Below are 24640 nucleotides of genomic sequence, written 5' to 3' on the forward strand. Positions count from 1 at the left end.
AAGTCTGACTCCCTTGCAAACAGGAGTCCTCTTTAAAAAATAAACCCATCAGTCAGAACTCAGTGTTACTATTTTGAGAACAAAAGGAGGGGAAAAGCCCCTGTGCACTCTGCCAAAAGAGAACAAAGAACAGCCAAAGGACACAACTTCTGGCATTTTACTTATAAATAAAATGTTCATCCACATGTCAGGTAGGGAGCTGCCTTCTGCATCCTTGGCCCAAACTGGCAAAGTTGCAGCTCAAATAAATAAATCCTGAACAGCAAAGTGCAAGAGAGACAGATGCCCTACATGATCTTAATGTTTTGGAAGTTTCCTTGACAAACTTCTGGTCTATAAACATATCCCAGGAGCAGACTGACAGCTCTGATTCTCCGATAGCTACTTGAAGGGGTGAGTGGTCAGTCCATGCACTCTGGTGGTAAAGATGTACGCCAAGATCCTCCCTGCCCCCTCCATCCATTGTGCATCCCATGCAAGAGTTGGACCCCATGTGGAGTGCAGGACTGCTCCTGCACTGTGTCCCACAGCGATACTTTGCCGTGCCTCCTCCCTTACCACTTTTGGAATGTGTGACTGGGTGCCTGGATGCACCACACAGAGGATGTCACACTCAGGGCAGACTGCAAGAACTAGGACAGGCAATCCCTCAAACCCATGGTTTATTCTATAATTAGATTCACCAAGCCAGTGACAAAAGAGCTTCTGTAGTACCACTCTGGTTAACCAGAAGCCAAACATGGTCCCCTTTAGGCATTCCTGCTCTGAGCTCCCATCCAGACAACCAAGTCTAATGTAGTGAGGAGTTACTGAAAAACCTGTGCCCCATTCTTAAAGTTTTACCAATTCCAAAGGGTCGGACACTCACCCTCAGGTCAATATGAATATCAGATCCTACCCAAATATCATGATTTTATTAATAAAAGGCAAAAGAAAGAAGAAGGTTATAAATAGAAAAGGAATCATAGAGTTCATAGATCAGGATCTGATAGCAGTGATGTTATAGCAGATCGCTGGTTTGCAAAAGGCTCTCTGGAGTTATTTCAGTGGGTTATAGTCCAAAAGGCAGTTCAGGTGTAGCATCTGTTAGAGTTTTTTCATGAGAATTCCAGGGTAATTCAGACAACTACCTGGACACCTCAGTCCTATGGTTTAGACCTTCCCTGTTAAAGTTTAAGCAGACTTGAGATGAAAAGATCAGGCTCAAGGCTTTTCTTTTATAGCTGTCTTGCAGGCTGACAACCTTCTCATAGAAATTGTCACAGCAGGGCTTTCCTTTGAGGAAGAATAGGCCATGCAGGTAGTTTATGGACCATTGCTTTGAAGTTAATCTCCTATTTCCTGTGCATACACAGGTAAACTCGTTACACTTATTTACATAAGGCAGATAACCAGTCCTCCATTATAACTGCAGACAATGTAAGTAATACTATTACTTTCCTGCAGTATCTTACATCTTTGATCTTAAGGTTAACTGAATGAGGATGCATACATTACATAAGGCAATTAAGACATGGAAGGGAATTAGCTTCTCAAAGCTAGTTGGTTACATTGGTAAACTTCTATAAGGATACAGGTAAACATAGACAAGTACACTTAGCAAACTTCTTGATTCTTATCCATACAAAGTGAATGAGTTGGTGATTTCTAGTCTAATTAACATTTCTTCGATACCCATACTTAAGTGGATGGTCTTGGTTACAATTGCAGTGACTCTTGTTCAGTTGTTATGGGTCATACACATGTTGGCTGTTCTGCCAGTGTCACAAGCCAGTCTAAAGTATGATGCAGTCAATGCTTTCTTGCATATGGCTGCCCGGCAGGGATTCCTTGAACTCCCCTCGAGGCAATGCAGCTTCACACTACCCTGTATTTGGATCCATGCCTAAGTGGCATCATCCAATGCATGCTTCTTGAGGTTTAATGTTAAAACTTCTGCCACCTGGCCTTCCACTCTATAAAATAACACCAAAATAGTAGTAGGAGAGCCTGCTCTCTCAAAACTGAGATCAGAGCTTCAGACAAATGGCCACACCACATCTTTGTTCCTCTGTTGCTGAGACTTCAGACAGCTGCTTTGAACAACCTCGATGAGTGCAGAGGCCCGAACACTACCAACTCATACAATGGTAACTTCCAACCGGATGGCTTAGGAAATAAAGAACTTTGATCTGTTCTCTCCACCCAGATCAATTTCCCTCTCCCTAAATGCATTGGCTACCACATTGGCTGCCTGGCTCTGGCCTGTGACTTCACCCCAAGTAAGTGCCCTAAGGATTAGGAATGTTGGATCACTCATTCATCCCTTGCACACACACAGATAGGGAACGAAGCTTAGTTCTCCAGACTATATGGAATGAGGAAGCTGTTCTCTTACGTGCATTGTAAGATGAACAAATGAGGAAAACTTTAATGTGCACTTCCAAACTGAACTCAGTTGCTCCTGAGTTGTCAGGACAAAACCGCTGGTTGCCTCATCTTGTGCAATTAGACATTTTTCCATTGTTGTTGTATATATCCTGCATGGATTGTTTGCACAGCCTTCTGGTGCTGAGATAAGAAATATCTCTGCCTCTTACTAGCTGTGTGTTCCATCAGAGCAATCTAGGGAAAACAACTTTCTTCAGGAAAAACTGCGTCTTTGAATGAAGCTTTCCTATGTTTGAGTACAACCCCATTGTGGTGCACACAAGTATTTATACTAATAAATCTATCTAACAACAAATACCACATGTCAGAAGTGAACTGTTCTCTCAAACGTGGTTATTAACTTGTTTTGACTGGTCCCTCAGACACTCACGTACTCAATGCTCAATGACCAAAGCAGCTGTCTTCCAATGTGGAACAAAAATAGGCTTTTCTTTTGAGTGGCTTCTAGCTCATGGATCTGAAGTTGAGTTTTACCAGCCTGCAAAATGCTGGCATACTTGCAAAATCTTACCAGGATTCCTAGAATTCTAACTCAAGAGCTGTCCAGTGTGCCCCCCAGAAATGAGCTGTCAGCCTGGCCTCTCCTAAAGGGGAAATTTAAGAGGTGGAGAAAGGATAGTAGGTGATCCTGCTGTATGCAGGCGGGTGATCTCCTGAACCAGTAGGCCTGATTCTGATCTCGCTTTTACCAGTGTAACATTGAAACGCCATTCACTTTAGTGGAGTCACTCTTGACTTATGCCAGTGTGAATTGATAATTGAGGTCCAATGACTTATATGCTACTAGTCCAGCCTGGCACCGAGGCAGAAGAGAAAGGGGAGGAGCAGTGTTCCCTGTCCTCCTTTCCCTTCCATCCTTCAGTGTTGGCTTTCTTTTCCCTTGTCCAAAAAACCCACAAACATGCTCTCTGAGCTGGCTTTCTGAATGGCAAAAAATTGACCCACTATATGCATTTCTCTGTTTCCTTAGAGCAAGTCATGGCGGAAGATCAAAAATATGGTGCACTGGTCCCCCTTTGTTATGTCCTTCAAGAAAAAGTATCCTTGGATTCAACTAGCAGGGCATGCAGGTATGGAAGGGTGCGCTGTGCCATGTCATCAAGAGGACCCTCCATGGCATGAGACTAATGAAGTGTTGGGAAGTCTCCTGATTGTTAAGCTAATTAGCTGTACTGGCCTAAATTGACTCTGTTGCTCACTGAGTGTTCACATTTAATCAGCCTTATCCTTGGGGAAGCAGGGGCTTGAGGGAGGGCCTGATCTAAATGCTAGATTGTACACTATGGAGATCCCAATGTAGCATGCTAGGAAAGTGCAATGCTGTCCCTACTGCCAGATACTGGAGTTACTCCTGCCATTCAGGCAGTAGAGGTTTGTGCTCAGATGATGAAGGTCCCAAGTTCAAACCTTTCAACTTAGCAATACCTGAGAGCTACCACACTTAGTAGTTTGGGGGGCAAGGAAGGAGTGATAGAGTCCTCGAAAGTGAGTAGTATATATAGCCTTTACTCTCACTTGAGGTCTGCCAGCAATTACCTCTGTTAACCTTTGACACTGTGGGAAACTCAATAGAATTTCATTACACCTTTCCAGGCACTGTACCCTTGATTGTTCTGGGTGGGGCTGTAAGCAGGGGCAGGAGGCTTTATGACTCTCTGCCTGCTCTCCTCTGGGAAGGTTCCACGGTATTCTGCACCCAAGTAAGCACTGTGTTGCCCTTTGTCTCTCAGGTAGCTTCAAGGCTGCAGCCAATGGCAGTATACTAAAGAAGCACTGTGAATCTGAGCAGCGCTGCTTGGACCGCTTGATGAACGATGTCCTTAAGCCCTTTGTTCCTGCCTACCACGGGGACGTGGTGAAGGATGGGGAGCGGTACAATCAGATGGAAGACCTGCTGGCTGAATTTGACTCCCCCTGCGTTATGGACTGCAAGATGGGAGTCAGGTTAGTGCTGTTTGGTGCATTGGCTTGTACCTAAGCAAAAATGAGCAACGTGAGTTCAAGGATCCAAATCCAGTGCTTGAAGCAACTTAATACCCCAATAAAGAATATCCAGAACAAAACCGCTATTCTAACAGGCTCACCTGGCCATGGATGACTATTGCTCAGGCCTCTAGAGGGAAGCCAAGTTGGTGGGGATGGGGGAGAGACACAAGAGGAAACCTGGGTTGGGAAATGGTAAAACCGACTCCTGCAGTCACATGTCGGTGACCCTGTGGTGTACTGTGGAAGTGGGTTGTTTGGAGTGAAGGGGATGTTGCATCAATCTGCACTTGAAGCCCATTGCTGTTCCAGGAATCTGGGAATGGCAGCTTTTGAGAAGGTGCCTTTCCCTCTCTCTCACCCACAGGGGGCACTGATCTAAGGGGCAGTGGTGAGGGGCATTTCAGGAGTTGTATATGGGTCAAAATGGAGATCCTTGAATGAAGCAGATTTAAAAAGAGGTCAGTAGGTGAGATACAGCGAGGAAGCTCTGCCTGGGAGCTCCCACCACAAGTTGCCTTAAGACAAAGCAGGGGCAGCATTTCTTAGACCTCACACACCTTGGCTAAAGCACAAGCAGTGCTGCTGCATGCCCACTTTTGACTTCGTTGTGAAGAGCAGCAGGGAATTGTACCCCTCTCTGAAGGAATGTTTTCAATGATCAAAGTATATTCTAGCATGCTGGGACAAGGTATGGCAGGACAGCTCATATTCTGGGAGATGCCCCAAGAAAAACATCAGGGCATATGGCATTCCTTGTCCTATCTAGCTGTAGTCTAGCCCAGTCTAGCTGCAATGAAAACCGTGGTGCTAGCTACCGGGCTTCTTGTATCTCTGCCTCAGACTCTCCACTTCAGATCTGAATTCAAACAGCTTTCAATCCTTTCCCTTACCACTCTCTTGCTGTTGAATGCTCTTTGGGCTACAGCATATATAATATTATACTCTGTCCTTCAACAATGGATCTTGAAGCATTTCACAAAGGATGAGCGTAGTTATTCTAGTCTTACTTGAGAACCATATACAAACTATTAAAATTCAATCCTGCAATCATTTAGCTATTCCTTAATCATGGAACTAGTCCTGTTGACTGCAATAGGATTATTTGAGTGAGTAAGGATTATGGGCAAGCATTGCAGGATCAGGTTCTTAAGTTTTTATGTCAAAACCCAAAGCCAGTGTGCAGATTTGAGCCAGATATAGCCAGCTTGGGTTTTAAATCCCTCTAAATGACTATCTTAAAGCTTAGATGTGGTAGAGACACTTATGCTTTCTGGAAAAGCTGACAGCTTTTGTGGGAAGAGAGGAATTTCTTCGTCTTTTTTTTTTCCCTTCCCCTTTTGAACTCCTGATATGAAACATGAGCTGGCATGTTAGACTGTCAGTCACAAAACCCATACTTCCCTCCAGAGGGGTGGGGAAGGAATGCAGGTAATGGAGTGCTGGCAGCTTCTAAGCTCATGGTATGCCCCTGCGCTAGCATGAGTTGATGTGTAACTTGAAGGAAACAGGGACTGTTCCTCTGTGGGTGACAATTAAATCTTGTTCACACACCCCACAAGAAAACCCCCTGTTTTAGTAACTCTGCCCATGTGCTTTTGTTTGTAGCTCTGAAAGGAGGAAGACTGTTCTGCAGCACTCTGTTGGTTGGCCTCTGCTTTACCAAAGGGGAATGAAGTTCAAGTTACAACATGAACAAATGGAAAAATATTCTGAGCAGGGTTAACCAAGGTTTTGCCCAAAAAAAGCACATCCTCATCAAGGAGATTATGGAAGATCATTTCCTTAAAATTTGCTTGTACCAGCAATGAGCTGTAGACCTGGTCTGTGTTGGTGTAATTGACAAGCCGTGAAGGTAGAGCACTCCAGGCAGTTCTATTTATCCTTTTGCCACACTATATCAGCATGTGGAATTAAGCAAAATCATCTGCATGTGATTGCTCAGGAGGTAGTTAGAGCTTAACTTTCAGGGGAGACTTGCAAGACAGTGGGGCAAAAAAAGGTGGACACTAAAGCTTAACAAAGGAGGCTCAATGAGGTCAGCAAATTGCATTTTCAACTCTTAAAGCCTGTGGGACAGGGGCTAGGCAGCTGGTGACAGTGTTTAGTGTAACAAACAACAATTATTTTTCCATTACCTTATGCTCTCCCTGTTGACGCTTTTTGTGGCAAGACCAACCTTAATTACACACATGTGCACCACCACTACACTTGGATTGCTGACTGTGGCCCCCACATGTTATCATAATAAAGAAGGGGTGTCTGTGTGACAGAAAGCGAGGCAAGAACACCTGAGCCAGCCCATGGTCACAGCAGTGCCAATCAAACAGTATAGAATGGAGCTGATTAAACAGAGCTGGGCCTAATTTGTGGGTGGAGCAGAGCTGGGAGGCTAATTAAGTCATTAGGCAAAGTCTACAAATAGACACAAGAGGAGGGCCCAGAAAAGGGGAAAAACAAGTAATAGGAGGAAAGAGACTGTGTAATTGTAGTGCTGCTGGCTGTTACAGGAGATGGGGGCTCCCCAGGACTTTTGGAGCAGCTCTCTCTCTCTCTCTCTCTCTATATATATATAGCATAAAGGTAGTGGGGAACCCATGTTGTAAATAAACTACACAAGGTGTTTGACCAGCATAAGGGTCTTTGAGCAGTTTGTGGATTGGAGCAGGAGCCAGAGGGCCTTGTTATGGTGTTTACTTCCATCTATGTACAGCTCCTAACACCACAGTTGCTCATGGTCCCTTGGAGTCACCACAATACAAATGAGGCTTATCCCCATAATTGCAACTACATGAAGTCTACAAGGGTCTTCTCCACTTAGTGTCAACCTAAAACCAGATTCAGTGGGATGGGGTGATTAGCTAAAACCTAGGGGAGACTGGGAGGGAGAGGAAAGGGTATCCATCAGTGAAGAAACCCTGGACTTCTCCCTATGCTCACAGGGTATGTCAGACCACACTGCTTGCTGCCTCACTCCACCCAAAAGTCACACACCAACTTAAGCTAGGGCCCTTCACCACTTTGTTTCAGGTGAGGTTTTAAAAGAGTCCTGCCATGTGACCAGATGCCTTGATTTCTGAAACAGATATAAGCTGGCCTAGCCAAGTCCTAGGGGAAGTACATGCAGTCCCTTTCCATGTATTCTCTCTAGCACCAACCCTTGTGTTCTGCTTGAGGTGTAGAAGTAAAGCTCTGGTTGAGCGGCTGCCTGGGCATAGGCAAACAGACAGACAACGTGACCCATCTGCAGAGAGCTGGTCCTTAGATAGCTAAGCTAAGAGAATAGCTTTGTTGTAGCAGGTCTGTGGGTGTGAATTGCTAAAGAGTGAAGGGATACAGCAGGGTTATTTGTTGCATGGTGTCTTGCTGGGGTATCCAATCTGTCATATCACACTACCTTAACTCTGGCAGGTTCCCACTACAAACAGGATTGAACTGGGATATTAACTGGCAGAGACTTCTGAAAACCATGCTATAGGGAGTGGAATTGCAGTAAGTGATACTCTTTCTACCATTATGTTAAAGCAGTGGTTCCCAACCTTTTTGAGTGAAAGCCCCACTAGTTAATGCTAGGTCAGGGCTCGACAAACCCCGGGTGCCAGGTCACCATTACACCTAGGAATTTAATTCTGGCACCTAGTATTTCTCCCAGTGAAGGACTGGGTCCCGAGGGGAGCAGCTGTCGTGCTCCGGCCAGGGCGCCACTGCGTCCATATGGCGGGGCCGGGAGTGAGGAGCGCTGCGGTTGCCGTGCTCCAGCCAGAGCGTCCTGCCACTGGGCCCACATTGGGGGCAGGAGGGGAGAGTGGCTGCTGCACTCCAGTCAGGGTGCCTCGCTGGGCCCACGTGGTGGAAGAGGGCAGGGTGGGGCTACCACAGCCGCCCACCAGCCCTTGAATGAACACTAGAGAATTATCCTTGAAACTAGATGGGCAGACAATTATGAAAATGCAAAGTTTCAAGTATCTGAGTTTCAGAATCCAGGGAAATGGAAGATGAAATTAGAGAGAGGATAATAAACTGCCTGATGGCCAAGTTCACCCATGCTTTCTCCTCCTGGACACAAAACAATACAAATATGAATTGAGAGTTTCAGGTAGAAGTTATCAAGCAACAATTTAGCAATAATGCATTCCAATCACTGCTCATCTCTGGCAGCGCATCTGAGTGCTGAATTCTTTGTTTAGCGATCATTTGCGATCGTGTATCGCAGTTTATGGTTGGTGGACATTTTGTTGGCACATGGTGCAAAGCAAGGAGCACAGTGAATGGCTTGTGTGCTCATCCGTGTTAAACACAGAATAGATGCGAGACGAATGACGCTTTGTAGTCTCGTGGTGTGTACAGGTGTACACACGTGTGTCTCGCCCATAACTTGTTTACCGTTCAATGGTGGCACGTGACATTTTTTTTGGTAGTCATTGAAACATAAAACCCTGAAAGCTGAAAAATTCATCTGGCTCCTTAATTTTCGAGCTGGCTCCTAGATACAAAGCAAATTTGTCGAGCCCTGCACTACCCCCTTCACTCCCTCTGCCCCAACCCCACATGGGCCATAAACACACACAACCCCTATAAACACATATAATAATAATTAATAACAACGCTATATTACATAATCAATTACTCTTATCTGAGTAAGAAGCTAGGCCTTCCCTGGCACAGCCGCCACTGCACACCCTGTGTGGCCCCGTCTCTTTTCATCCCTCATGGACTGAGGGTAATGAAGGCGGGTGCTGGCAGGTTGGCCGGGGCTGCTGCAGGACCCCACCGGTGCAAGGTTGTTCCTCTCCAGCTGGGCGCCTGGCCTGTGTGGGACTGGGAGAGCTGCTCCTCCGCTCTGGCCAGCGCGGTGCTCAGGAGGGCTGTGCCCAGTTGGCATGGAGCTCGGGGGGCCGCTCCTGCACTCTGGCCTGCACAGAGTTTGAGGCTGTTGCACCTGGGTCTAAATGAGCTCCATACTACTGAAGCTTCATGGACCCTGTGGAATCTTTGGTGCCTGCCCCGCCCCCCCAAGTTGGGAACTGTTGTATTAGAGAGCACTAGTCTGTGCTGCTGTTCTGGAGGAGATGTAAAATCAAGGTTTTGATTCCTTGTGGCTATTAAAGATGCCATGGGACCTTATAAATACCCTCTGTGTCCTGGTCATATTCACCCTCTGGTAATTACATCTGCCTTCCTGAATCCCACTGCAGTTCAACTGGGTGGCTTCCACCTGCTGTCCTAAACTGTTAAATGGCTGCCCCACAGCTAGATGTATTTCACAGGTAGGTTAAGTGATTCTTTTAGATTCTTTGCTCCTTCAGGTTGGCTTTGGGGATTATAGCTTGTGAAATACTGATTCATACACATTTCTGTAGTGAAACTTATCATAGGGGGCAAGGCCTGGGGGGAAGGATGGGGGACCCATGAGTTGGAAGATTAAGGCCTGATATCATGAACAAGACCTCTCTTTGAAAAGCAGCAAATGATGAAGGTTACTGAATGTCTCTGCTACTGGAGGAGGGGGTCCCTAGAGATAGGCTTGGCAGAATCTGATTTTCATGTGTTTATCATTTCAATGGATAATATCACTAATATGTATTTTTAAGCATTTTTCTATTTTTAGCTATTTAAATGTTCACAGAAGCATGAAATTCTGGCGAGGGGCAACAATAGAGGAGTCAGAAATAATCATTTAATGATAATAGACATTGAGATTCAGAAAGTTCAACCTTTGTAACCATTAAAACACAAATTGTAAATATCCTTAAATCAAACTTTCATAAGTTTTCAAGCAGCATTTTTCCTTACTTTACCTATCTGTACATTTTTATTATCATTGATGGTAAGGGGTGCGTGTGTGTGTGTGTACCGTGAAACCAATAAAAATCAAATCCTTCCATGCCTACCTCAAGCATATAAATGAGCGCTGCAGACTGTGACAGTAGGGCCATTGTAAAGAGCACTGGACGCTCCTAACTCTGCACAGAGTTTCTTCCTTAGCAGATCTTATTTAGTTCAACAGATCTGGCAAAAGTGATTGCTCTGCTCTGAGAGAGACTTATCTGAAGGCAGGCCATAGCTGCTACTAGTGACTGAACAGAAGCAATCTCAGCCTTTCTACTCTGTCCTAGAAGAGACTGCCCTTTCCCCGCCCACAGATTTCTCTAGGTAGTGGCAGTTTTCATCTGTCTGGAGGCTCATTGAAAACAGCTTTAAGACTTCATTGCCAATCCCCTGACTTGTCATAGGTATCACTGTGAGTTGACTGGCCAAAATCCACAGCAAGGGTAATAAACACTGCATGTCTGTTCATAGAACAGAAATTCAGACAAAAGAACCAGACCAATAATGTCTATGGAAAAGGACATATATATCCAATGGAGGAACATGCATCCAGCCCCACCCACCTTCTTTTCCAATTGTCCCATTGTTTTCCGTTATGAATCACAAAGATCTGTTCAAAGTTACACCTCTTCAGTCTGCGCTGTATTTTACAGGAGCTGGGAACAAGATTTTGCCTCCTTGATAGTCCAACTGAAACAGACTAACACCAGACAAACTAAGCTATATCAAAACAACTTTGTGTGAAAACATCCTGTTTAACACCCTATTCGGGCTGTGTGGTGAGGGGGCAGGGACGTGTAGAAAAAAAGCACAAGACAGACTTCAACAGAATTCAAAGCATTAGCATGTCAGCTGATTCTCAAAGGGAAAATCAAATGCTGTTAACAGTCAAGTGTTGGGATGTAGCAACCTCTCTCTCTCTCTCTCTCTCTCTCTCTCTCTCTCTCGTCTTGAATCCTGCCAGTTTCCACAGTACATGATCGGTTTACAGAGCACATTTTCAAAGCTTCATTTAGCTTGGGAGAATAACCCCTTGTTCAGGTTTGCTCAGCATTCCAAACTAATTGTCTAAGACAAACCTTAAGTAATCTGCTCCCAGCTTATTGCAGGGGAGAAGGATTGAGAGAGACTTCCCCTCTTGTTGATGACAGTGCCTTCTCTGATTTGGTGCACTTTAAGGGCCTGAGCCTTGAGTGGAAGTTATGTGGGGCCTTGAAGGTGATTGCAAAAACCTTGATCTTGATACAGTTTTGCAGCAGGAGCTATGGCCAGATCAGTGGTTGAGGAAGATGATCCCAGTAGCTGCATTTCTGGATGGGTTGGAGGGAGTGTTGCAGGAGACCACAGAAGAGATTACAGCAACTGGAGTGGTGAAGGCCCAGACAGTTTTAGCTGAAGGCTGATCTTTGGAATGGGGAAGAGGAAGACATGGCACAGCTTGAACATTGCACTGTGCAAGAGGTGCTTAGTACTTAGCAGGACAGGTCCCTTCATTTGGTGGAGAAAACCTAGAACTCTTAAATACCACATCTGCTGCATCCTAAGCTTATCCAGTATTTGTCCAGCATCAAACTTGATTATCTGTTTCCTTGATATCTTTGAGAAATCCATATAGAGTAACCTCTCAGTTACATTAACACTACCCTATCGATCAGAAGATGATGCAATCTAATGTACTGGAGTCCTGTCAGATATTTATCAGTGATAGGAGGGTAGCGGAGGTTTTACTGGCCTGCCTAGGTCTTCAGCGCCCATCTCACTTGTCAGAAGAGAACTGAGGGTCCCCGTGGATAGACAGAGCAAGGGAACTAATCTGATTTTAACCAGATTAATTTTGAATCCTGAGTAAATTTAGAATGTCTGAAATATTTGTAACAGGATAGGAGCTTGGGGTACTGAACTGCGCAGGATCAGTTAAACAAGTCTGTATGTAGGTTAATATCTTCACACTCCTCTATAGGTAGCTAGTCCCTGGATATCTGTTATCCCAGATCCGTGCTTTGTGGGGCAAAGAGTGACACTAAGTATGCAGAGCCTGACACAGTAGGGCTCTGATTCTGACTGTAGCTTCTAAGCACTACTGCAGTCCCAGTCTCTTGTGTTTCTCCTGGCACACGCTGTGAATGGTAGCGCTGCTCCTACTGAGCCTACCCTGGGAACGTGTTATAATTTTGGGAAAAGTGGGGCTGCACCTGAATTGTAATGGCCGTCTGTGGGCTGAGCTCAGCCTCTGAATGCTGGCAGGTGGGCTAGAAATAAAAAACCTTTTGTGTGCAGGCTGCATTTGCCTTCTCTATCTCCTTTCTTGGTGTAACTGAAGGGTGCTGTGTACTATGGCAACTTATGGACTCTTCCTGTGCCCGGTCTCAGGTTACTAATGTGGGGTTTTTATTTGTAATACCCGTTCAAGTGTTGCACGGTCTGAGGCTGCTGGGCATGGGAGGCCTCTATACATATTTATTGCAGCCCAGTGCTGGGGGTTCTTGTTCTTTGGAAACCTCCCATATGACACTGCCTCTTTAGGGCTTGATCCTGTGAGGACCCTAAGTGCCCTCACTTTCGAGTTAAGTCAGTGGGAATTGAAAGCACTTGGACCTCCTATTATGGATGATGTAATGTTGGGGGATCAGTCCCTTAGCAAGGAGTGCTGTCCCTCCTCGGTGCTATTAACATGTACAGACGGTGACCCCAATACATTAGAACCGTAACGCTCTCATTGACAGCTAATAACCCTTCTGCCTCAAATATGTTTTGCAGAACATATTTGGAGGAGGAGCTAACGAAGGCCAGAAAGAAGCCCAGCCTGCGGAAGGACATGTATCAGAAGATGATTGAAGTTGATCCTGACGCCCCGACCGAGGAGGAGAATGCCCAGCATGCAGTAACCAAGCCCCGATACATGCAGTGGAGGGAGACTATTAGTTCTACAGCAACGCTGGGATTCAGAATCGAGGGGATAAAGGTGAGGCTTCTCAACCCGCCTCCGCGCTGTAACCTGGGTCACTGGCAGGATTCTTTGGGAAAGCAGCCTGGGAGAAATGTTAAGTTCCTACAACCCCCATTAGTAGCATGAAGTTTCTATAACCAAATTTGGTGAAATATGCACACAGAATGATTTCTCTGAGCCAGGCTCATAGCATTTCAGGATGTTCTGTGCCACCTTCTGGCTTCTGAGAGACTGCCTTGGAAAACTGCTGTTTCCACCCAAAACACAGGCAAAGTTTTGGTTAAACTTTTTCTTTGAATTTTGGGTCCTAACCTGCCCCAGCACCAGAGAACGGAGCCCCTTCCAAACAGTCGTGATCCAGCTCTGCGACTTGAGCCCATCTCTTTGCAAATTCAAAGCAGAACTTGTTTCTGCTCCTCCCCTTGCCATCGCCCAAGATGTGGTTGTATAAGAGATGAGTGAAATTTGGTGCTAAAGGCACAAGTAAACTGGCAAAAGCCTGCATAGGTAAAATGTGCAGAGCTGTTACAGCTTTTCTTTCTCATGTTTCACTGGCTGCCACTGTCCCTAATGGCACTGGAGGGCTAGGAACTCTAACTACTGAAGAGCTAGCCCACGTAGGTTTGCCACTGCAGCGCCATAGTGTAGATACTTCCTACAGTGATGGAAGGGATTTTTCTGTCAATGTAAGTAATCCACCCCCACAAATAGCAGCGGCTAGATTGACAGAAGAACTCTTCCATCACCATAGGCTATAGCCAAGGCTTAGTTCAGCTTAGCTATGGCACTCAGGAGTGTGGGCTGTAGTTATGTCGACCCAACTTGTACACGTAGACCAGGCCCTAGACCAGTGTTTCCCAACTGGGGTGCGGCGGCACACTGGGGTGCCGTCAGGCCTGAGCAGGTGTGCCATGGAATTTTTTGAAAAACTACTTGAAGAGTTCAGAATTGACTCATGACTATTCATGAGTTCATTTGGCGACTATATGGTGGTGTGCTTCAAAATAATTAAAGGTATCAAGGTGTGCCACAGCAGAGAAAATGTTGGGAACCACTGTCCTAGACTAAATATTGCTGTGTAACATCCTAGCAGCTTAAAACTGCCCTCTAGAGGCAGCCTGTCTAATTGACTTTGTAGCACTTAGAATCTGGAAGTTGTGGTCCTAACTGCATATATGAAGTTACAACTATAGTAGATGGGGGGAGGGGGCAGACAAAACCATGACCAGTCCTCCAGTCTCTATAACAGAGAGAAGCAAAAGCCTCCTCTCAAACTCGAGGGCTCACAAAATGGATCTGAACTTTAGCAAAGCTCAGGGTGTCTGTTTTGGTGTCTGGAATTGTCATGCTAAAATTCTGAGCTGAAACCTTGATCCAAACCAGAATGTGAGTTTTAACTTGTGCCCATCTCAGATCGCAGTATCAAGTTATGGTCATAATCAGTGACTATGGAGATTCCTCTCCTATGTAATGGAATACTCTCTCTCCTTCATTTAAACATGATGGGTAATTCTTGCAAAAGTGCTGAAGGATGTGTCTTCAATGCAGAGTTAACTTGAGCTACCTACGCTTGAGTTACTTCTCTCAATTTTAGCCTAGCTCGAGTGAAAGCGGCCGCACTGCAAAGTAACATGTGAGCTGCTTTGTCCACCCGGGTGCTGCACTCACTTGTCTGTGGGTCAAAGAATTCTGGGGACTTGTCTCATGGTTCTGTGCACTGCAGTAAGCAGAGCCACTCTAGGAATTCTCTCCCAGTGAATTGTGGAGGAACTTGTCTGTCCCTTCATGAGAACATGGGTGCGGGAGAACTGCGGCATGGCATTGGAGGACTAGCGGAACTGGCCTGCGTCCACACCATGAGCTGGTTGTGTTAGCTAATGAGTTGTGCTAACTTGAGCTGTAGCCTGTACACCGATGGGCCAGCTAACTTGAGTTAAAAGCACCATAGTTGAGTGAAGTGTTTGTATGTATGACTAGGGAACAAGTTACAACTTTTCAGAGAAGACAAACCCTAAGTGACTGAGGGTGTGTCCACTGTGTGCCACTGTAGTGTACACACATCTTACCTCAAGGGAAGGGGTTTTTCTATGGATGTAGGTAACCCATCTCTCCAAAAAAGTGGTAGCTAGGCCAATGGAAGAATTCTACAGTGGGTGTTATGTTTCCCTAGCTACGTGGCCCAGGGCACAAAATTTTTTACAGCCCTGAGTGATGAAGCTAGGTTGATCAAATTTCTAGGTGTAGACCAGGCCTTAGATGCATAAGTCTCATTGCAAGTTAATAGGGCTTAGGTGCTTTCATAACTTTTACTAGAGATAAACATCCTATAGCTGGAGAACAGAATTAAATGAAGGAAACCCTGCTTTGAGTTGGGGAAAAGAGCAGAAGGGATTAAGCGTTCAGCTCTGCTAACCAGTGCTCAGATTGATTAAAACAAATTGAGGTTAAAACAAGTGGTATGGGGTTAAAACAAGTAATGGCGCTCGCCCAATTTACACCCACAATCCAAGCTGCTCCTGCTCATAATACCAAAAAGAGATGTCCCTTCAGTCATCTATGGAGATTCTTCTAATAACAACCCTGTTTTCTTAACACTCTTTGATCAGCAGTGAAATGGCTAACAGTGTAGAGATTATTTATATTGTCATTAGGCATTGGATTTAAAGCACAATCAACATTCTCACAGCTGCTGTTTTATGCTGTCTGCAAAATTGGGCAGATGTCATTGCATCCATTTACATCAGGAAAGTCTTCACAACCACAAGATTGAGAGACTTGGGGAGGGGGGAAGGTCACTAAATACAAGTGTACATTCTGGTGCAGAGATGATGCCCCCATTGAAAAGCACCTTCTTACTGAACTGCCATGACTGGACCAGTTAAATCCAAGCTCCTAGCAAATATTTTCCCTTGGAAAAATGCCAAGTGATGAAGGTGATCCCATTGTGAGAAGAGGAGGTCTTTCTGAGGTTGAACTGGTGCAATATTCATGACCAGCAGGTGGTATTGCATTTATATCTGTCTGTGCAACTGAGGGACTTACTGAAAGATGCTAAAATAATAATAATAATGTTTTTCAGCATGTTTGGTGTGCTGCAGCATAACCCCCTTCCTGAGAGGCCTCTGCCAGTGGCTACCTTCCCATTACAAAACCTTGGTCCTCTTGCCAAAATCCACACTCCCTCATCTGTTCAATTAGTTCTGACCACTGCTCAGTTTCCCCCTTCCCTCCAGTTCTCTTGGAGGTTGATTCTTAGCTGCCACCTTACTGGCTGTGGAGAACTGCCCCATTTCACTGACTTCCCTAGCCCTCTTCAAAACACCACTAAAATCCCTCCTCTTTGCTCCCTCCAATCAGTGAGTGCACTGTCAGCCAGTCCCCTATATCAGCCCTTACTCTGAACAACCCTTCACCCATTTCCCATTGCTGCAGCTGTCACTGTTTGGCTGATGCCTTTGATAAAAGCTAAAAAGTAGCTGGATCATTTAGGACTAAATCTTGTACACAGTGATTCATCTGTTGATTCTCTCTGTCCTCTTGCTCTAATTGGGTCTCTTGCATCTAACTACTGCAATTCTCTTTAAATCCCTAGTTTTTAGATTCTCCCCCTCCCCTCCCTTTCCAATCTACAGCACTGACATTTCACTTTGGTTACTGGCATTGATCTTTTCCCCTGCCTACAAACAGAAGTTGTACAGAGAGCAGATGTTGCTGAATTGTATTACTTTACTTTCTTCATATCTGAGGAAGCATCCCCTGCTGAGAACAGGCATTCACTATTTTGAAGCTGCTACTGAAGCCTCATGGGGAAACATAGGAAAGTTTTATTTAGAGAGGGTTCTTGTTTTTTCCTTTCCTACTTTCTCACTATGGGTTTCTTCCTGGAAAAACAGGATTGTCTGGAGTAATCTATCCCTTAAGTTGTCTGTAGTGGATATCATGATACAGAAGATTGTGTGCTAAATCTTTTTTTCAGATGTGCACGCGCAGTTCCCACTGAAGTAACTAGGAGTTACGTGCATGTATTGATAGGCAGAATTTTTCACAGGTGGAGTGGAAGACTTGCATGAAGACAGCCTTCGTGAATGTAACAAGGCAACAGAGTTTAGTAGGCAGACCACAAGACTGGAACTTGGGAACTCGGTTCCTGTCCATTCCTAACTCTACCCCTAGCTTGCTGGGTGACTTTGAATAAGTCACTTACCCATGCTGCATCTCTGTCTGTGCAATGGGGACAGTGGTGCTTTCCAGCATTGAAAAGGCTGGGAACACCAGATTTTATCAGAATTATCAGAGTAAAACTCAAAATGGATCCAATTTCTACTGGAGTTAAAACTACCCTGAGGCATCAGTCACTCTCTTAAGTATCTGGTCTGCATAGTGGAGGTCTGTATTGACATATACACATTTATATAGGCACCCACATTCCATTGACTTAACTTCCTTAGGCTCCTGAAAATCCCACCCAAACACCCTTTAAGAAAGAACCTGGCTACCTGATCTTGCTGATTGGAAGTTCTAGGATTCCATAGGAGAAACAGGTTAACCTTAATGCTGCTAAAATTATCTCAGGCTAAAACTGGTGTTAAAGTGGGGGTGGCAGCAGGGAAAGTGCAGTTGGTATGGCCCAATCAACCAGCCCTTCATTTCTTCTTTGGAAAGATGAACTCCCTGGGGCTAGAACACCTGTAAATGTCATGCCTATTGAAAACAGCACAACCGTGCCTGGCAGGTTAGGAAAAACTTCAAGAGGGGAGTAATTATAGGAGCAGCATTATGAATATTCTAGCTGGCTTTCCTGAAACTGAGCTAATGCCTTATCTCATATGAAACTAGTGTGATTGCCCTTCTTCAGATAGATATCTATTATATCGAAGGAGAAGGTTTCCAACAAGAGTGTAAGGGCTCAGATGACTGATTCACAGTAGTGTACACTGCTTTCTTTTTACCTTGTGTGCATGGCATCTTAGGACCCCCAAAGTATCCACAAGACTCCTCCAACAGTCTCCAGACCTGTACTGCCCCAATCCGCCACAAGAAACCTCTTTCCAAAGAGCAGTTCAGTGCTTGACCAAACTTGGATGCCATGCACCATGCTGACAGCCAGTATACTCTTCCTCTGGACAATCAGGAAACCTCCTCTGAAGATATGCCCCCGCTCTCTGAGAGTGCATGTTCTGTCAGCACAGCTTCTCTGATCTTGGCCACTGCAATGATGCAGAGGCCCTGAGATGATCTCAGACTGTCGTGTCCCAAACCATGTAGGGCTAAATTTAGGCATTATAAATGGCTCCCAATTGCACTCGCACAAACAGCAGTTTTCAGGCACAGGTGTAATATCATATAGATCCATTCCACTGAGCATAATAAAGCTACTTTAGCAAGTCAGATTGTTCAAGCATCATTTTAGGTGTAGGTTTTACAGATGCTTAAATCAATCTACATAATCTGCATAATCTAGGGTTACATTTGCATATCATTTACTGACTAAATTTGGCACATTGGTTTACATGATCAGTCTACACGCCCCCACAATTCATACATTCTACACATACATTTCACCATCCATTTCTGATTGATTTCAGCATCTACTGTCTTGTCTGCAATCAGTATCTTACTCTGTGGGAATGGTGCTCAGCTGAATAGTTGAAGCAGTCCTGGGAAGGCTTTATAAGGAACCCCTTGACATCTGAAGCTACAGGACAGGATATTCATTGTACTCTGTTCCTTCCCTCATCCTCTGATCCAGTTCTTCATTCTTACTTCATCTTGCCCTGCATAACAGGATGTCTTTCCGGCTCCCATCCTTTCAGGGTGTTGTGGGCAAACAAGTCATCCTTCATGCACAACTAGGCTATGGAAACAAAGCTGTGTGTATAGAACACCGTTTAAAACTAGCCTCTACATCCAGGAAGTGAGGGACCCAAAGCGAATTCTGACTACCCAGTGGTTTATAGAATCTGGACAAACAATGAAATAAACTGATCTACGCTCTTCATTTCTACAGCATCTGAGGCTCTCAAAGTGACTTAGCATCACAATGGCTTTCTTAATTAGTTTGTGAGATTCTTTATCATCCCCATTTTGGGGATGAGGGATGGAAACATAGAAAGGTTAAGTGTCTCGGCTAAGATCCCATAAGAAGTCTGTAGAAGAGCAGGAATAGAACCCCCATCACCTGAGTCCTAGTTCTTTGCTTTAGCCACTATGCCAAGCTTCCTTCCCTAAGACCTTTGGGAACTGAATAGTAAGACGAGAGCCTTTTGGGGCCAAAGTTCTCCTGGGAAGTGTGCTGTAATCCCAGATCTGAATTAGATCTACGAGGGTATTGCACTGATTCACTACTGGTGCCTGACATCTGCCATTTGCCTTGCTATCAGTCTGGCGTTGTGTGTATCTGCGCTGCCTGGTAGCCTGTAAGCTCCCTGGAGCAGGGTCTTCTTGTTATTCCTGTCGTTGCTGAGCACAGAGCGCCCTGAAATTGAGCATTTAATCCAGGGATGTATTCATGTTGCTCTTCAGCAGTGTCTGCATTAGCTTTGTCTCTTAAAATTTCCCACCATTGCTATTGACAGGGAGTGCAACAGCATACATCAGCCACTGATGCCCCAGCTACCATAGCCACCTCACTCAGAACAGGCCTCCATGACCAAATGATAAACATGCTTGCCTACCTCTGCCACTGTGGAGCTGTACTGTTCATAGCAATGGAGAGAAATTTAAGGAAAAAAGGCCTAACACTTACCTCTTCACTAAATCCCACTTTGTTTAGGTCAAGAGTAAAAGCTAGAGGTGCATACTCATGATCATTGCATCTTTTTTCTTGCAACTAACTCCTTTTGTTGCCTGCTATGTGGCTTTTGGGAGGAGAGAAGATATTTAATGATAGACCTGACTCAACCCCTGGTCTGCCTACATAGGTCACAAAGTCTTCAGCGTGAATCTTTGTCTGACAATGACTCGAAGGGAATCCTTCAGGGCTGGATTCTGACATCCTTGCTCATGCTGAGTCGCTGACTTCAATGGGACCCCTCCTGGAGCAAAACACTGCTCGCTGCCAAGCGATTGCAATCTGGCCTTGAGCAATTTGTGTACCCCGTGTACCCTGCTGAGCAGGAGCAGATGAAGGCGGGCAGGTTCAACTGGGAAGGTGTGCTGGGTCATGTCTAGCAGCCTGAGCAGCTGAGGTGTTCAAGTAGCAACGCTGCTCCGCTGAAATGGGGGGAAGATTGTGCACAACTTGCTGAGTTTTTACACTGTATACACCAGTCCTTGAGCATAGAGGTGGTCATAAACAGCCTGCAGGTAGGCGCTGGTTAGGACTCTCAACCATTATGAATGGCCTGGGGACCTGGGTCTCCTGCATGTTATGCAGACCCACCTTTTTTGAGGCTTTTAGTAGGGAATAAAGCAGGTATGAAGTGGTATTATGTGCGAGCTGCTACAGCCTGCGTTATGCCTTCCCACCCAAAAGCTGCCTTAGTGTTTCAAATCAGACTTGCTACCTAGGGATTTGTGTGTCCCCTTCTGGGAAATGTCTACCTTTCTCTTCTGACCCCCCATCCTCAGATGTTTCCTAGCATGGCTTGTATGCTTGCTCCCTCTTGAAGCAAGAATACAGTAGGAGGCAGCTGCTGGCTATTAAACGTTCTGGTCAGAGACAGCAGGGAGAAGAAGGAATTCAGGAGCTGCATGGCAAAAAATGAGTGGTATTTACTTCCTGGTGGTTAGTCAGTGCTATGGTCCATGGAAGGCAACTTGCCCATATCGTCTGCCGCCTTGGCAGGTCTTTCTGACACTGGAGAGTCGCTGCTTAGATTCCTTGTTAAGTAATGGGCAATACTGAAGCTGCCGCAACAGCTAAAAAGCAGGACAGTATGTCCTCTGATCTCTTCAGTAAGGTGAACAGCTGCTATAGCTGATCTTCCATAGGCAGATGACTGTTGCCTCCTAGAGGATAAAGCACTGGACTGGGACTCAGGAGATGTGGATTCAAATCCTGGCTGCACCACTAGCCCTGCTGGGTGCTTCTGTTTTCCCATCTGTAGGATGGGGCTAGTGATACGTACCTCCCTTTGTAAAAGCACTATATAAGAGTAGGTATTATTTATTATTATTACTTCATGGCACTTACTTAATTCTTGACCACCTCTCCCCTTGCCCTGAAGGAGACCAGTCTACATGCTGTTTAATGACATGCCCAGTGTTTAAAACACAAGTCACCTCCTCTAACTGACCACTCTCATGACAATGTGTCTGGGTTTCTCTCTCCCTTTTTAAGAAAGAAGATGGCACAGTGAACCGGGATTTCAAGAAGACAAGAACAAAGGAACAGGTCACAGAGGCCTTCAGAGAATTCACTAAAGGAAACCGTAACGTTTTGGTGAGTCAGCAGTTGTCAGAAAAACATTACCCAAATGTCTGCCAGGTGCCAGGATGGGCTCTTCCTCCTCTAGACTCTTGCCTTGCTGCTAAGGACCACAGAATGAAACTTGCTGCTGCTGTCCCAAGCCCATTTGAAAATAGCACCTAGAAGGGCAAAGTAGAGCCTTCCTAGTCCGTAGGAGGTGCAGGTATAGGGAGAGATTAGGTGAGAACACACTATTAGCTGTAATGGAAACACTCAGACTTTGCTCTAAGCAACTTGCTAGTAGAATTAAGAGACTCTCCACGGACATGGGACAGACACGGAAGAGTAGGCTTGGTCGGCTAAACCAGGGGAGGGGAAGTCTGCTATAGAGAAGGGTAAGAGCATCTTAAAGAAGTATGGGTTGGATGAATGGACTATAAGGTGGATAAAAAGCTGGCTGGACCATCAGACTCAATAGATAGTGATCAACAGCTCGATGTCTAGTTGGCAGCTGGTATCAAGCGGAGTGCCCCAGGGGTCAGTCCTGGGACTAGTTTTGTTCAACATCTTCATTAATGATCTGGAGAATGGGGTAGATTGCACCCTCAACAAATTTGCAAATGACACTAAGCTGGGGGGAGTCGTAGATATGCTGGAGGGCAGGGATAGGATACAGAGTGACTTAGACAAGTTGGAGGATTTGGCCAAAAGAAATCTGATGATGTTCAGCAAGGACAAATGCAGAGTCCTGCACTTAAGAGGGAAGAATCTCATGCACAGCTACAGATTGGGGACCAACTGGTTAAGTAGCAGTTCTGCAGAAAAGGACCTGCGGGTTACAGTGCACAAGAAGCTGGACATGAGTCAACAGTGTGCCCTTATTGCCAAGAAGGCTAACAGTGTATTGGGCTGCATTAGTAGGAGCATTGTCAGCAGATCACGGGAAGTGATCATTCCCCTCTATTCAGCATTGGTGAGGCCGCATTTGGAGTATTGTGTCCAGTTTTGGGCCCCCCACTACAACAAGGATGTGGACAAATTGGAAAGAGTCCAGAGGAAGGTAACGAAAATTATTAGGGGGCTGGCGCACATGATTTATGAAGAGAGGCTGAGGGAACTAGGCTTGTTTAGTCTGTAGAAGAGAAGAGTGAGGGGAGGTTCGATAGCAGCCTTCAGCTATCTGAAGGTGGGTTCCAGGGAGGATGGAGCTAAGTTGTTCTCAATGGTAGTAGATGACAAAACTAGGAGCAATGGTCTCAAGTTGCAGTGGGGGAGGTCTAGGTTGGATATTAGGAAAAACTTTTTCACTAGGAAGGTGGTGAAGCACTGGAATGGGTTACCTAGGCAGGTGGTGGAATCTCCATCCTTAGAGGTCTTTAAGGCCAACTTGATAAAGCCCTGGCTGGGATGATTTAGTTGGGGTTGGTCCTGCTTTGAGCAGGGGGTTGGACTAGATGACCTCCTGAGGTCCCTTCCAACTCTAATATTCTATGATTCTATGAGAGGAGGCTGCAGGCCTGAGATGTGAGGAACAAGCTCCATCAGTAGTGGCTGGGGCTGGTGAAGAAAGACCAGACCTTTACATTTGTTCCTTACTTCTGATCGCTGGCTGCGTGGTTGGAGAAGATTTCCTTCCTCGACTGTGGGCTGCCTAATAAGGCCTGCTGTAACGGTGACCAGTGTCCCTGACATCCGGGGAGACGGTGGCAAACCAGCTTGTCTGTAGCCCTCCCTCTCCTGGGCCTGAATGTTGCAAACTCATGTATCCTGCATATGCCCAATGGTGCTGCAACATGTTGCTAGGTGAACTAGCTGTTTAGCTGTAAATGTTTTACACTGACAGGGTGAAATATACAATTTGATAAACTAGCTCCATTTTAGGCCCTACCATATAAAGCCTATTAGCGAATGGCTCTAGATGGCATGGCTTTTAGTGCTGCGTACTTCAAATCTGCCTGTTTATTTTGACATTAGCTAACTGGGGCTTATTCTTGGTTCTGTAAATGATGCTACCCAGCTCTGTTTTGGCCAGATTGCCCCTACATATGCAGATGGACTTGAAGTCCTTTCAAACCATTGTGACACTGTTTGAGGTCAAGGTTAATGAGTCCAACTGCTAACCTCTTGAAGTCCACCCCCATGCAGCCTCCCATCAAAGCCAGAGTTTGAAGGGGCTGGCAGCACGGTTAGCCAATACTGTCTTCATTGGAATGTTAGAACTTAACCTGCTCTTCGGATTGGACCAGGAAAATTGGTGAGATTAGCAAGGAGACTTTGAAGGATCTCCAATAATTCACCATGTTCCTAATTCTAGACATGCAGCTTTTACCACTGACTTGCTTGAAAAGACTTAAACTCACAGTAGTGCTTACAGCTTATTTTCTTTATAATTCCAGAACGGTTACCTTAACCGGTTGAAGGGGATCCGTGCCACCCTGGAAACATCGCCATTCTTTAAATGCCATGAGGTAGAACTTGCCTTTGTCTCTTGAGATGATGCTTAGCTGGATCTGTCTCTATGCGTACGGCATAGCTTCTATCCAAGAAAGGGATATAGTCAATGTTAGAACACACACATTTCTAAAATTTGAGTTTCTTTGCAAAGATGTATTTTCATAGATTTGCACATATGAGCTATGACATTGCTGTAACCTTGTCACATCTGACACTAAGTAAAAGCTACCTTTAAATGTATGACCATCAATTTTTATTAGTCCAGGAGTTCATGTGTAAATGATGGTTGAGAATGCTCAGGGTTATATGTGACTTCAGGAATATTCCTGGCTATTCTATCACAGAATATATATATATGGTATCTCTGTGTTAAAGTCTGCTCTAGTTCAAATTCCAGATAATGGTTGGCTTCCAGCATCATGAGCTATTCAAACAAGGCTCCAGATACCTCTAAGGATGCTGGCAAAGTATCTCCAAACATCACTCACAGAGCTTGCTGGGAAGAACTGGTCAGAAATCTTCTGTCAGATTGATTTTCTGTCAGAAAATAGCTTCTGTATTTTTCCCCACATTTTTGTGTCTGAATTACAACTCTCATGGCAATTGAAATGTTGAAATTGCTCAAAGCAAAGTGTTTTGGGTCAGTG

The 24640-nt window shown here is 45.2% G+C and overlaps 1 protein-coding gene across 2 annotated transcripts in view; it reads left to right on the forward strand.

The window, feature by feature from the left end:
• The window catches only part of ITPKB (inositol-trisphosphate 3-kinase B), a 105126-nt gene that overhangs the window by 74713 nt on the left and 5773 nt on the right, over positions 1 to 24640 (forward strand). For both annotated transcript variants that reach the window (XM_067564842.1, XM_067564843.1), the window contains exons 3-7: positions 3401 to 3500; positions 4161 to 4374; positions 13000 to 13204; positions 21471 to 21572; positions 23936 to 24007. In XM_067564842.1, coding sequence (XP_067420943.1) covers positions 3401 to 3500; positions 4161 to 4374; positions 13000 to 13204; positions 21471 to 21572; positions 23936 to 24007 — 693 coding nt within the window. The remainder of the gene's footprint in view (positions 1 to 3400; positions 3501 to 4160; positions 4375 to 12999; positions 13205 to 21470; positions 21573 to 23935; positions 24008 to 24640) is intronic.

Source organism: Emydura macquarii, unplaced genomic scaffold (genome assembly GCF_026122565.2).
Source record: "Emydura macquarii macquarii isolate MOO-44397 ecotype Brisbane River unplaced genomic scaffold, CSIRO-AGI_Emac_v2 contig_2676, whole genome shotgun sequence".
NCBI classification, from domain to species: Eukaryota; Metazoa; Chordata; order Testudines; family Chelidae; genus Emydura; species Emydura macquarii.